Below are 15,548 nucleotides of genomic sequence, written 5' to 3' on the forward strand. Positions count from 1 at the left end.
GTCCCCTAGGTTTCTTTTTGGGGTGATGAAAGTGCTGCAAAATTGATTTTGGTTATGCTGTAAAACTGATTGTCTATGAACAACGAAAAACTACTGGACTGTACATTTTTATGCAGTGAGCTATATGGCATGTAAACTGTATCTCAATAAAGCCATTATTTTAAAAAAAACTTTATGGCATTATTTACTAAAGCTTAACATATGTATTCCCTATGACCTACAAATTCCACTGCTAAATGCATACTTGATGGAAATGCATATATACATTCACCAAAAGACATGCACTAGAATATTCACAGGAGTACTGATTGCAATAGCAAGTCAGAAACAGCCAAAAATTCACCAATAACAGAATATGGAACCACAAGACAGAACAGTACACAACAACAAGAATGAACCAACTACTGCTACATGCAACCCCATGGATGAATTTCACTAACATTATGTGGAGCAAAAGAAGCCAGACTCGGGAGTAAATAATGTGTGATCTCATTTAAATACAGTTCAAAACCAGACAAAAAACAACTGGGGTGTTGGAAATCAGGACGCTGGTTACCAGCACATTGCAGGGAATGAATAAGTTTGTAAGGGAATACAAGGGGGTTTCTCTTAATGCTTTTTATAATCCGAGCACCAGTTACATAGGTATGCTCACTTGAACATTTATACATATATATACTTAAATAACTGACACATTTTCCTGGATCTTTTGTTTCAACAGATAATTTATGTAAAGAGACATAAGAGGTGTGTCTACAACCATAACAACAAACACCAACAAACGAACCAAAAGCGTAAAATAGCACAAGTTCTGGAAGGCAGAGTCTATGACTCTTACACTGTGTACGCCACTGCTCCGAATCTAAGGGTGCCCAAGGAAAAGAGTCATTGAGCGAATGCCCGTCCCTCTGTCTCTGTTCTAGGATGGATGGCATTCTCTGAACAGAAAGGAACAATTCAGGGAAACTCACCTGGGCCTTCTCTCTCTTTGCTCTGATCAGTGTGTCCTGATAATGCTGGGCCACTTCTGCGAGGACCCCCTCGAGTTTAGCTGCAGGAATTTGCAAGGCCTGCAGGGTCTTCTGGGCATCACCTTCATCCAGGGCTTCGTTAATCAAACCAATGGCTAAAATCCCTACACAGGGATGGACAGAAGGTTATTTTTTTTAATTAAGAAACTGTATAAATAAATCAGTCTTTAAACAAGCTAAGTGACCATCAATCCTCTACCCAAGTGCTGCTGCTGCTAAGTTGCTTCAGTCGTGTCCGACTCTGTGCGACCCCATAGACGGCAGCCCACCAGGCTCCCCCGTAAGTGCTACCATGAGTTAAACTACAATTTGCCATCCAAAATGTTAAGCAGCATTTAAATTGTCTCCTTTAAATGTAGTGGGGATTTTTCATCTAAGTAAACTCCCTTATATCTATTTCCCTACTGAAATCTCAAGTCTTTTTGTTTTATTTTTAATTGGTCTAACTGAAGAGTGATGAAGACTGTGACGAAACTAGCTTTACAGGATAGCTTTCAAGTATACTCCAACGTGTGATCAAAGCTATTCTTGATTCACAAAAAGTCTAGGGTTCAAAGGAATCTTTTTTTTTTAAACTTTTTACTTTGGATTAGGGTATAGCTGATTAACAATACTGTGATAGCTTCAGGTGAACAGCAAAGAGACTCTGCCATACATATACACGTGTCCATTCGAGAAGGCAATGGCACCCCACTCCAGTACTCTTGCCTGGAAAATCCCATGGATGGAGGAGCCTGGTGGGCTGCAGTCCATGGGGTCGCTAAGAGTTGGACACGACTGAGCGACTTCACTTTCACTTTTCACTTTCATCCATTGGAGAAGGAAATGGCAACCCACTCCAGTATTCTTGCCTGGAGAATCCCAGGGACAGGGAAGCCTGGCGGGCTGCGGTCTATGGAGTCGCACAGAGTCGGACACGACTGAAGCGACTTAGCAGTAGCAGCATTCTTCCCTCTAATCCAGGCTGCCCCATAACATTGAACAGAGTTCCCTGTGCTATACAGTAGGTCCTTGTTGGTTATCCATTTTAAATATAGCGGTCTGCACGTGTCAATCCCAAACTCAAGCATTCAAGGGAATCTTCAACATCACCTAGATCAACATTTTTATAGAAAAAAATAAAAGGATGAGGTTTAGGTAGCTCTTTAAGATCACACAGCAAACAAGTGGCAGATGGAAAATCAAAGTTCAGGGCCTCCTTCTCCAAGGCAAGGCTCCTCCCACTAAATCACTGATTATTTCTCACAGGAAACACTAAATAAAACTAGGAATGTTCACTCCTTAAGTACCTCAGCCAGCTGGACTACTCTTCTTTAATCTTTATTTTCTGGCACACCACATGGCATGCGGGACCTTCGTTCCCTGCCAGGGATCGAATGCACCCCCCGGCAGTGTAAGCGCACAGTCTCGACCACCGGGCCGCCAGCAAAGGCCCTGTGCTGCCTCTGTAATGACTCTGCTGTGTGATAAAGAATTTGGCTGGTCTTTGTCTCTGGCTTCTGGAAAGTGAAAGTTGCTCAGTCGTGTCTTGACTCCATGCGACCCCCTGGGCTGTGGCCCACCAGGCGCCTCCGTCCATGGGATTTTCCTGGCAAGAATACTGCAGTGGGAAGCCACTCCTTTCTCTGGGGGATCTTTCCGACCCAGGGACCAAACCTGGGTCTCCTGCACTGCAGGCAGATTCTTTACCATTTTTCCCAAGTGATAGGAGTATCTTTGTTGTTCATGGTAGGCTCCTAGGATCACACCTGAGTTTATGCCAAACAGGTGACTCCTGCTGGGCCCCTATTAACTTCTGGGGTAGGGGCTGGTCATGCTGGAAAGACCAACCATGTGATCAGAAGGTTGGGGTTTTGAGTCTTACGATCTCGGAACATCAGCTTGGCTATTCCAGACACAAAAGGCAGACTGGAAACTGAGCTCCATCACTTGGCCACTACTTTGCCACATAATTCAATCAATCAGAAGCAATGAAGCCCCGGTAAAGCCTCTGGATAGCCAAAGCTCAGGTGACCTTCCGGGGATATGACACACATCGGTGGGCTGGAAAGGGCAACATATCCTGAGGACACAGAAGCTTTGAATTTGGGGCCCTTCCAGACACCACCCCATTGGTTTCTTTCGAGTGGTCCTGATTTGTACTCTACACAAAACTCTTTTTGTACTCTTGTACAATAAAACTCAATTTGTACTCTTTACAATACTTTGGCCACCTGATGCAACAAGCTGGCTCGTTAGAAAAGTCTCTGATGCTGGCAAAGATTCAAGTCAGGAGGAAAAGGGGACGATAGAGGACAAGACGGCCAGAATGCATCACTGACTCAATGGACATGAGTTTCAGCAAACTCCGGGAGGTGGTGAAGGACAGGGAAGGCCGGCATGCTGCAGTCCATGGGGTTGCAGAGTCGGACACGACTGAGTGACTGAACAACAACAATGATAAAACTATAACCACAAACACAGTGCCTTCCTGGGTTTAGTAACTCAGTCTAGTCAATTACCGAAACTGAGGGGGTGCAGGGGACCCCTGAATATATTTTTCGAAGTGTGGTGACCTGGGAACACTAGGTTCAAAGCTGGTGTCTGAAGTGAGACACCTCTTAGGGAGGACAGTTTGTGCAGTATGATCTAGCTCCAGGCAGTGTCAGAACCTGTTATAACGGCATTTAAAAGTAACAGATCACATTCAATTCACCTCCTGAAAAACCTTAGTTCTCTTTACATTCTTCACCAATTATAGCAGTGGCCTGATGTTTTTAAAATAGACAACCATAGCTTTTTGAGATAGCTAAATGGACAGGCTTTTTTGTTTTTTGCAGTTCCCAGAAATCCCCTGGGGCAGCGTCCCCGGGAGGGCACAGCCTGGGGAGCGGAAGCAGCTCACTCACTCTCATGCTCCTCCTGCACCACCCGGTTCACATGGTCCACAGAAGCCTGGATGTCATTCCACGTAATGAATTCATTGTTCTCTGCATGGGCCTGAGCTTTCAGTTTCATCAGCTCATCCAGATACCTGCCCCATTCCCCCAACAAAAGAGAGAAGGGCAACATTAGAAAAGGGACCTGCAGGGTTATTTCTGTGGATGGGAATAAGAAGACGTGGGGGCACAGGATCCAAGAGATGGCTGAGGAACCCCAACAGTTTGATGTATTCTAGAGATCAGCTTTGGCACCCAGGCGTTACCCTGAACAAAGGGTAAAAATACAAAGATACCACTAATTCTTAATATCTATATGAAAAATATTTATATTACTTGTTCTAAATTTCAGGTAAGACTAACTGTGGAATCAGAGGCAGCAGCTCAGACAATCCCTCTGAGGATCAGAAAACAAGGTCATGCGCCAGCTAATAAACGTAGAAGGGATGACAGGTCAACAAGTCACCATTCAGCAACTCTCACCGAAAGTCTGGGTTTACACAAGGATTATCAGTTGGAGTTAAAAACATTAGACGAATGGTTAATGGGAAACTGGACATTGTGATGGTGTAAAAGGTACAAAAAAAAGATTATGTTCTGGAGATAAGGAAGAAAAATAAATACACAATGAAGGGACTAGCTGACTGCCTAATCCAAGGATCAATCTCAGTATCTCTGGTGGTGGGGACAAACAGGTATTACATGCCTCTTAATATGAGAAAATACGAAACACACGTCACCAAAACTACTTCACTGAATCTTGACAAGCCTTTAGACCTGATTTCCAATTTACAGGAATAAAACAAATATTAAGAAGCAACCAAAACTGAAGATGGGACATTTTAGAGGACAACTGGCTCCAAGTCTTTAACAAGTCAGCACTATAAAGAAAGGGACAATGCTAGATTAAAAAAATATCAAAGTGTGGGGGGTGAGGTGGAAGAGGTTCAAGAGGAAGGGGACGTGTGTACTTATGGCTGATTCATGTTAACGTATGCCAAAAACTAACACAATAAAGCAATTATCCTTTAATTAAAAATAAATAAATTTTTTAAGTAAAATTAATAAAAGCTACCAAAAGGACACAATATGGATTGCATCCTGGTTTGAACAACCAGCTGAAAAGAACAGTTTGGGAACAAGAGAAGAAGTAAGAAAACAGACTAGTTTAGAGTATATTCAAGAAGTATTATTGACTTGACAAGGTATAAGAGTGTTATTTTGACTACATGACAAATATCCTCATTGTTTTAAATAAGCATATTTATAATAAATTTAGGAGTGGAATGCTATAGTATCTGTAATTTACTACAAATCCTTGAGCATAATAAAATGAATTGAAATACGGGGGTGGGTGGGGAACCAAAAGACGATTACAAGGAAGTCCCGATTCCTGCAGAGAAAATAAGTGTTGGCTCACAGAAGACAGAGGTTAGGGTCAGGGCCACCCACCTCTGGCAGTTCTCCTCTTCGATGTTTGTAAGGCCTGTCACTGAACTGCTCAGCTGTTTCCACACTGTGTTCATGTCTCCAGATTCTAGTGCCCTGTTGATTAGGGCCACCGATGACAGCATCTCCACCGCAACAGAGAGCTCAGGGTGGGTGAGGCTATGCTGCAGAGAAAGGGAGACGCGGGGAAAGAGTAAGGAAGGACATCTTGGAAGACCCAGGGAGGTCAGACATTTAATAAAAGCACAGGGAGTCTAAGATTCTGGTTAAAAAATAAAAGGTTCTGCCTAACTACACCCAGAAGTGGGTATTAAATTCATGTCCACTCTTGTTTTGCTCACAAACAGCACGGGTTTGATGAACTCACCTCGGGACTCTGTTGCTGCAGGGTGGCCAGCTCCTTCTGATAAAGATCGGCGGCAAACGGGTACACCTGGGGCAGCTGGGCTTCGGGGTTCATCAGTTCCAGGACAGTCTTCTCGGCCACACCCTTCTGGATTGCGGCATTGATGGCTGCCACTGCCGCCAACCCTGGGTAGAGAACTCGAGGTCAGAAAAGCCACTGGCTCCCAGAGCCCCAAGGGGGCGCAGATGCCAGTCTTCACAGGAGAAAATCGTATTCTGCAGCTAAACTATTAGTTGTGACGTTTGAAGTGGAACTTCTACCTTCAGACAGTGGTCTTCTTAGTCTGAGGATGAACTCAATGGGATGTGAGCCGCATCTCAGTAAATATGTTTTCTTTCCTCTTCTCTTCTCCTCACCCATTTTCTTTCTGCTCCAACTCCTCCTGCCTGCCACCACTACACTCTACCTAAAACATCCCTCCTCTACATCAAGGAGAGCCTGGCAAAGTCGTTGTCGTCGTCGTCGTTCAGACACTACGTTGTTTCTGACTCTTTGTGACCCTATGGACTGAAACCCACCAGGCTCCTCTGTGCACGGGATTCTCCAGGCAATAATGCTGGAGTGTGTTGCCATTTCTTTCTCCAGGAGCTCTTCCTGACCCAGGGATCAAATCCACTTCTACATTAACAGGCAGATTCCTTACCACCGAGCCACCAGGGAGTCCTAACCAGCCACGTAAGCACGTGCTTAGAGCCAGAGTGAGCCTGCACAGACTCTGATTCTACTTTTAAAACTAAAGAACTCCTACTGCCACCAAAGGTACCTGGTAGTTGACTGTGGCTAATAGGCTTGGGGTGGGTTGAGGAGTGACAGAATCTACTCTTAGGCTCCTCCATGACACAAAGGCACTCTCCTCCCCTACTCAGCACCTCAGGGGACACACAGTTGAGGGGACTCTTACTTCTCTGATATTCCTGGGCGGCAATGTTTGCGGCATCCACTCCAGACTGTAGCTCCTCCTTCTGCAGGAGCTCAGCCTGACCACCCTGAGAAAAGCAGAGAACATTCAGGTGAAGATGACTCTGGCCTGCATGTCCAGACCTCACAGTTCTCACATCTCAACAACAGTCGTCAGGGACACTGAGACACAGACCTAAGAGACAGCTCAGGCTACAAGCAGCTGGAGCAGCAGCCCAAACTGAAGGCAAAACCCTTGTCAAATCTGGGGAAGAATGACTTTCCAGATACCAGCACACTTAAAACAATATTTTGCAAAGAACGTCGAAATGTTCCAAGATAAAATCTTTACAGAAGCATTAGCACATTAATGTTGCTTTCTCTGGCCAATAATGAGAATTTATAAAATGTATACTAGTCCTTATTTAGCAAAAAAAAAAAAAAAAAGCCCCTTGTATTTATTCTAAAAAATAAAAACCCATAGAGTACAATCCCACACAGTCTACTCTTACCGCAATATTAAATGCTTTCCCAGTGTTAGTGAGAGGAAACTAGTGAGGTGTGGTTTTTTTTTTTTTAAGTGGAAATTCCTGAAGAACATAAAATTTCAGGTTCTCCCCAGTGGCTTTTGTTGTTCAGTCACTGAGTCATGTCCGACTCTTTTGCAGCCCCATGGACTGTAGCCCACCAAGCTCCTCTGTCCATGGGATTTCCCAGGCAAGAATACTGGAGTGGGTTGCCATTTCCTTCTCCAGGGGATCTTCCCAACCCAGGGATCAAACCTGCATCTCCTGAATTGGCAGGTGGATAGTTTACCACTGAGCCACCTGAGAAGTCCTCTGCCCAACAGTTTCAAGTTGGGGATTTAGCAGACTTCAAGTGAAGAGGTGGTGAGATTCAGAGGGTGGGCGAAGCTGTTTAAGAGGGGATTTACAACTCTACAAGGAAAAGAGAGCCGAGGACAATGTGCACTTTACCTGAGGATATTAAACAGCTTAATTCACATGTAGGAGAAACAGTTATACTAGTGGGGGGGTCGGGGGGAAGGCTCCACAGATTTCTTTACACAACAGCATGAGACTGAAATGGATGGAAGTCAAGCCTTACAGGTGCCACTCAAGAGGTTACCTGTCTCTTCTGCTCTCTGTCACTCAGGAGCTGCTTGAGGTACCAGTCACTATTCTGCTGCTGCAGCCCTCGCAGGCCCAGTGCAGGTGACTGCAGGATCTTGAACAAGGCTGGTGCAGATCCCTGCTCCAAAGCCAGGTCTATATTTGTTAATGCAGCAAGCACTGAGGAGGAAAAAAAGGCAAATGCTTAAGACAAAACTATGTTAACATCATAGCCGGGAATATTTTTCCTTCCCAAAAACCAGTCTCAGTTCAGACTGGGGAAATAAAATTAGATAGCCTTTCACGTGAAAGAGACACATGTACCCCAATGTTCATCGCAGCACTGTTTATAATAGCCAGGACATGGAAGCAACCTAGATGTCCATCAGCAGATGAATGGATAAGAAAACTGTGGTACATATACACAATGGAGTATTACTCAGCCATTAAAAAGAATACATTTGAATCAGTTCTAATGAGGTGGATGAAACTGGAGCCGATTATATAGAGTGAAGTAAGCCAGAAAGAAAAACACCAATATAGTATACTAACACATATGTTGAAGGCTCTCACATATATGGAATTTAGAAAGATGATAACAATAACCCCGTATGCGAAACAGCAAAAGAGACACAGATGTATAGAACAGTCTTTTGGACTCTGTGGGAGAGGAAGAGGGTGGGATAATTTGGGAGAAAGGCATTGAAATATGTATAATATCGTGTAAGAAATGAATCGCCAGTCTAGGTTCAATGCAGGATACAGGATGCTTGGGGCTGGTGCACTGGGATGACCCACAGAGATGGTAAGAGGAGGGAGGTGGGAGTGGGGTTCGGGATTGGGAACACGTGTACACCCGTGGCGGATTCATGTTGATGTATGGCAAACCAATACAGTATTGTAAAGTAAAATAAAGTAAAATTTAAGCAACAAAAAAAAAAGATAGCCTTTCCTGTGGAGCATCACAGAAGCATTAGGTTTTGAGGGTGGAAGAGAACCTTAAAGTCTCCAAGTTCAGAGGTTCCCAGGCTGTTCAGAATTAATGGATTCCTAGACCACACCCTAGGCCTACTGACAAACTTCTAGATGTAGACAGCCTGGCACCAATAAGGGCAGCAATTTAAGAGGCACCAATGATATATGCCTGCATTCCCGCTAAAATGCCGAGTCTTTATCCAGACTGAACTACGACACAGGAGAAAGTGTCTCCCACTGCAATTTACTACATCTCTAGATGATTCTGTTTAAAAAAAAAATTGTTAAAGCTTACACACTAGAGTTGATACTTGAGTACCTCCAACCCCTCTTCCCTGTGACAGTCTACTCCCGACTAAGGAGCCTTAGTTCCTTCAAATATTCCTTATACAGCATCATTCTGAATCCCTCCATCATCCTGGCATCTCCTGCCCCTAAGCAGTGCTGAGACATCAAGGCTGGTCTGACCGTGTGGAGCAGAAGGGGCTCTCAGCGCTGCCTCAACATTCTGTACTTCTAGTCATAGAACCTGACATCACACAAGGTCATTAACACATTATTGACAGTAAAAATGCAGATTTCCCTTAATCTGAAAATGATAATAAAGGTACGTTCCTCCTAAGATTCCTCATGAGATTAAATTAAATCATACATGTGAAAGTACTTTGCATATTATAAAATAAATAAGGTATTAAATTGAAAGTCAAAATAATATATTTTCTGATTTCAGAAATGACAGCCCCTGGAAAATCGTAATTATTATTTTCAGCTTCCCTATTTTTAGAAGAAAAAATAGGGTTCTCCTTCCCGTGCCCCATCCAGGAATGAACATCTAATCTTATCACCAAAGTAGCAAAACAAATCAATAATAAAATACTAAAAATCAAAATACTGGGGGCATAGCAGTAGTTATCAGTTTAAACTGTTTTCATTTGTAAAAAAAAACAAACAACAAAACAACAAAAAAGAAAATTAACGTAAGATGTCATAAAGAAAACAGTCCAAGAAAAAACAGTCTCAAACCAAAACTAATAAATAACACCAAGAGGTAAAAGGGCGAAAGGCTAGATTCCTAAGACTGTTCCCCTCTTCCCAACCTTCTCCCCTACGATTTGGCTCACAGGTCACCACAAAGAGGAGGTGAGCAGCTCTCTGAATCATGGCTGCAGGTCTACGTGGCCACTAGCCAACTAACCAAGCATTTTCCCACCACAAGGACCAGGCTGTAAACATGCTGTAAACATAGTCAGGAACAAAACAAACAGGTTGTCTCCATCCTCAGGGAGCTTCTGTAGTAGTGGGGGACTGAAAATACAAGCAACACAGGCTGGTAACAACCAGGCTTCCTCTCTGTAACGCAGAGTTTCAGATGATCCATCTGCAAAGGCATCTAGTCATTTATGCTTTTACTGGAAACGTAAACTTACTATGTACATAAATATGTAAATATTTAAGTGGATATTTTCTAATACTTATACTATAAAGTTTAGAACAGGGGTTCCCAACCTCCAGGATCTAATGCCTGATGATCTGAGGTAAAGCTGATGTAATAACAACAGAAATAAAGCGCACAAGAAATATAAAGCGCTTGAATCATCCTGAAGCCATTTCCCACCCCCACCCCCATCACCCTGGTTCATGGAAAATTTACCTTCCATAAAACCGGTCCTTGGTGCCGAAAAGGTTGGGGACCACTGATCCGGAACATTATTCACATACTTTCTCCCACTATGCTTTAATTATCTAATTTTTCTTATCCTACTTAACAAAAAAATAAGAACTCTTTCTCATTTATAACTATTTGGCCTGCAGCTTTCTTCTGGGGCAGCATAATGGCTTCACTGCAAGCCCTAGGGAAAGAATCTTATCTATAATTACATTAAGATAATTCTTGGGACCTAAAGTCCCTCTGTCTTCCAACGTTCCCTTGTCTCTGACTTTCCCTACTGTTAGGAAAAGACTGTCCCTCTATTGAGAATTCTGCCTTATCCTCACCTCCTTATCTACCCTAAGAACCCCAGTGAAGGGTCATGTACAAACCTTGAGGAAAAGTCATCATTCTTTTCTTTACTCTATGACTATATTTCACACGTCTCTGGTTGCCTTGAAATTACTCACTGAATTGTTCTAGCCAAGTTGCCCTGAAATTATGCATTTGCCTACCTTCCTCACTGAAACATATCTGAGGGAAGTTTTACTATTTTGTTCCTTTGACCATGTAAGAACAATATGCATGGAACACTTTCAAAATATACACATACGTTTCTTTCCTTATGAGTTTATAACTAACTCTAACATAATCAGCCAGGTATAGCAATAAAGGCCCCAAACAACATAGTAGAGAGAAAAGTCCCTTAGTAAATAAAAGTATTTTATGCAGTGTGTACAGCAGGAAATGTGCTAGACTTTCTTCTACAGAGAGAACTGAGTGCAAGGACATTCTGGTTTACCCACACGTGAATGGAACTACAGCTCTATTCAGAAAGCTATTTATCCTAAAGGAACCAGAATGGAACAAAACACACAGACTCCTGGTCAGGATTTAGAACTCTCTACCATAAGGAGTTGGCAAAATCTATAAATTCTCACCAGTTATTCAGAGCATTAGTACAAGTGAGAAATTAGGATCTCCAAAGAACAGAGAGGACCCTGATGACTATTACTACTATTATTATCATCTTGATCAAAATAACATAAGGTCAAGTCTGGTTGAATTAAACAAGGTTTTCTTTACTTCTTTCGGTGACTCTAACTCTATGCTAGGAATTATGAGGATTTAAAAAGAAGCAGAATTCTTAAGCAAACTCAAGTTTAAGTCTGCTAAGCTGCTGCTAAGTCGCTTCAGTCGTGTCCGACTCTGTGCAACCCCAGAGATGGCAGCCCACCAGGCTCCCCCGTCCCTGGGATTCTCCAGGCAAGAACACTGGAGTGGGTTGCCATTTCCTTCTCCAATGCATGAAAGTGAAAAGTGAAAGTGAAGTCTCTCAGTCGTGTCCGACTCTTAGCGACCCCATGGACTGGAGCCCACCAGGCTCCTCCGTCCATGAGATTTTCCAGGCAAGAGTACTGGAGTGGGATGCCATTGCCTTCTCCCAAGTTTAAGTCTATACAGATGTAAAAAAACAAAACAAAACAAAAAAAGACAACAGAGAAGTAAATACAAAATCGTGTGGTTAAGCATACAGATGCTGTAGGAGATGTGAAAGGCAAGTATATAGTGAGCTAGGATACACGCTGAGGTGAGAACTGAGCTGAATCTTGAATGATGGGTATAATTTGGATGAGGTAAGAGATGAGGCGTGAGGGCATTACAGTGGGGCAGTTACATGATTAACAACAGTAATGATAATATTATTGAGTGTTTACTAAATACGAGCCAATTAACATATATTATCTCATCACGCATATAATGATTCTATGCCACAGGTGCCCAGTTCCCACAGTGATTAACACAAGGGCAAGAGATCAAATCCCAGGTCTGAACAACTCCAGAGCCACTCTTCATGAGTCATAAAATGAACACAATGAACGTGGGAGATGAGTAGGCACATGAGTATCTAGAGAGTTGTATGCATGAAACAGTGCATAAACAGCTCCACGAGGCCAGGGAATAGCGTTTGACTGGCAAGTAATAAGAAACTGATGCAGGTTCTTTTGCAAAAGAGAGACTAAATTAATTCAAGGAATTAATTTTTCAAATTAATTTTTGTGTAACACATACACAAAAATCAAGATGAACAGGACAACCTCATTTCTGTTTAAATACGTTTTGAAGGACATGTTAAAAATACCAAGCATGGTCATTCTTAGGAGTCTAATTTTTTATTTGTGGCTCATTTCTGGATAACTTGTATTAACCTTTAAAAGCAAAACAAAACTAGTATTACTTTAAAAATAGAAAAATAAAATCCCTCTTCAGATTTAAGTGTCTAACACAGGGTGAAAAGAGTAAAACTGCAGCCAAAAACTCCAGTCTGTGAGTTACAACAGAAGAGCGGGGGGGCGGGGGGTGTGCTGCCTGAGGACCATGGTAGCCCAAAGAGAAGACACAGGAACACAAAAGACAGTAAATAGGCAACAGTTCCTAGGCAAAGCCACAAATGCCTGATATAAACTTAAACCATGAACAGATCCACAGGCCCATTATTCAGTGACATTCCTTTAGGGGCTTGACGGGGGCACATACTTACAGTTGACCTTATTTATGTTGCCTTGAATTTCAGCTTGAGTGAGCAGTTCCTCATAAACGTCCCTTTCTCTCTCAGAGCTTTCTGTCTGAAGATGAATAAAAGGTGTAGCTAAATTAGCGGAGGTCTCTAGGAAGACCACAGAAATACACGTGTTCCTCCCCTACCACGACAGAGTCAAGAGCAAGGAAGGGTGTGGCTTAAAATCCTTAATAAAGAACAAAGCAGAGTGCTACCTGATTGTGACCAAAAACATAGAAAGGAGATCCACTCGTAAGTAACAAGCTCAAGGGGTTCTTCCAGAATCCGGCAGAAGGAGACACTGGTGAACCCTGCCCTGCTCATCTGGGAGCCTGAATCCTTGTCTCAGACTAGATGTCAGAGCCTCTCACAGGTTTGCACACAATTCAAGAAGAAAGTAGATGTCAAAATAGAATCTAATACTGAAAGACTACATATATAAAATTCCAAAAAAGATAAGCTGAAGTGATAAAACATAGACCTGGAGTTGCCGGGGTCAGGGGTGGACAGAGGGAGGCAGTAGAGGTTGACTCTGAAAGGGAGATATGGGAACTTTGTGGGTGGTGGTCACATATCTGTATACACTGGTCAAAACTCATCAAACTGTACACTTTACATGGTTGGGTTTTATTATACATCAATTAGTATCTCAATAAAACTGATCTTTAAAATGGAGTCATATTAAATAATGAAAGACTGTAAATCAGTTGTGAAAAGTGAAAGTCGCTCAGTTGTATTTGACTCTTTGTGACCCCCATGGACTATACAGTCCATGGAATTCTCGAGGCCAGGATACTGGAGTGGGTAGCCCTTCCCTTCTCCAGGGGATCTTCCCAACCCAGCAATCGAACCCAGGTCTCCCATGTTGCAGGCGGATTCTTTACCAGCTGGGCCACCAGGGAAGCCTGAGAATACTGGAGTGGGTAGCCTATCCCTGCTCCAGCAGATCTTTCCAATGCAGGAATTGAACTGGGGTCTCCTGCATTGCAGGCAGATTCTTTACCAGCTGAGCTACCACGGAAGCCTCTACAGATCAATTAAAAAGAGCAAATGTTCCATTTTTACCCTATTTTTAGCATTTGCCATTTTGTCCTGTTTGGCCTGGTAAAGTATGTCCTGGTAGGTAGAGGCCAAGCATTCTTCAAGATTCACAAGCATGGCATTGGGATTTTTCAAAGCTGTGAAGGTGTCAGCTGGAATTCTGTGGTCAATAGCTTCATTAATGGCAATAACAGCCGCATGTACTGAAAAAAAAGAATTCAAAACACAGAACACTGAGGTTATATAAAGTAAAGGACGTACATTACACATTCAAACACAGCAATCCCCCAGCACAAACAGAGGCTGCTTTTTCATAGACAGAGGGGTTAGAGGAATCCCCAGATCTTGTGAGCCCTGTCTTTACCCTAACACAAAAAGTCACAGCTCTGCCTATAATCCATATCTGAAATGCTCAACCTGGAATCTTATGGGGAAAACATTCAGTAAGGGACTTTGCAGGGAGCATGTGAGCATTTGTTATGGAAATGTTCATCCTTAATTATCATGTAAACTCCATTAGAAAATAAGAAACTAAAAAAGGCACTGAAATGTAAAATTTGCTTTCTAGTGCTTTTATTTTAATCAAACTTATTTGATTTTTTCGCACTTATTTCCAAATAACAGCATAGACAACTGTATAGCAGTGTTTGAAACTGTATCTACTGACCGAAAGAAAGAAGTCTAAGTGTTAGTTGCTCAGTCATGTCTGATTCTTTGCAACTCCATGGACAGTAGCCCACCAGGCTCTTCTGTCCATGGGGATTCTCCAGGCAAGAATACTGGAGAGGGTTGCCATTCCCTTCTCCAGGGGATCTTCCCGACCCAGGGATCGAACTGTGACCTCCTGCATTGCAAGCAGACTCTCTCTTTACTGTCTGAGCCACTAGACATCTGCAGGCAAAATGCCTCATGTCCAAGACCACCATTATAGTATTAATCATTGAAAGCAAAAGCAACAACTCCACTTGAACCCATGAAATCACTCTCTTCTTACATGCGGCTTCATCCACTGACAGCTCATTAGCCAGAATACCCCCAATCTTGCTAAAGGCAGGCATCTGAATCCCATACTTCTCCAGTTCAATCTTCATGTTGTTGATTTCTTCTTCTACAGGAAAGAATTAAGACCCAAAGGTAAGCACCCTTTCAGGCCTTAGAAGGAAACAGATTCCTTAACCACAAAATGTACTGGATAAAAAATGATATCTAACTCTTAGGGTTGTCATAAGGATTTAAATAAGATAATATATGGAAAGCACTTAACCTGATATCTGGTATATAACATGCATTCAATAGACACAGGAACTATTACTAGTACTATCAAGAGCATCAGAAATAACCATAACATGAGAATGGCTCTATACAGAATAGTTTTCCCAAACTGCTACTAATGGCATTTCCTCTAATGAACTTATGAATGGAGTAGCTTTAAAGGGACCTCGAACAAGAAGTGAATCACAAGCCAGTTATCTTAGTCTTTATAATCCAAGTCACTAGCTACTACTAAACAA

General features: G+C 42.6%; 1 protein-coding gene across 1 annotated transcript in view; it reads right to left on the minus strand.

The window, feature by feature from the left end:
• IQGAP1 (IQ motif containing GTPase activating protein 1) overlaps positions 1-15,548 on the minus strand; it is a 110,825-nt gene that overhangs the window by 40,262 nt on the left and 55,015 nt on the right. The window contains exons 7-15 of the mRNA XM_068991560.1: positions 15,032-15,145; positions 14,062-14,240; positions 12,979-13,063; positions 7,830-7,993; positions 6,706-6,790; positions 5,766-5,929; positions 5,402-5,562; positions 3,920-4,044; positions 972-1,135 (exon numbers count right to left, since the gene is read on the minus strand). Coding sequence (XP_068847661.1) covers positions 972-1,135; positions 3,920-4,044; positions 5,402-5,562; positions 5,766-5,929; positions 6,706-6,790; positions 7,830-7,993; positions 12,979-13,063; positions 14,062-14,240; positions 15,032-15,145 — 1,241 coding nt within the window. The remainder of the gene's footprint in view (positions 1-971; positions 1,136-3,919; positions 4,045-5,401; positions 5,563-5,765; positions 5,930-6,705; positions 6,791-7,829; positions 7,994-12,978; positions 13,064-14,061; positions 14,241-15,031; positions 15,146-15,548) is intronic.

Source organism: Capricornis sumatraensis, chromosome 19 (assembly GCF_032405125.1).
Source record: "Capricornis sumatraensis isolate serow.1 chromosome 19, serow.2, whole genome shotgun sequence".
NCBI classification, from domain to species: Eukaryota; Metazoa; Chordata; class Mammalia; order Artiodactyla; family Bovidae; genus Capricornis; species Capricornis sumatraensis.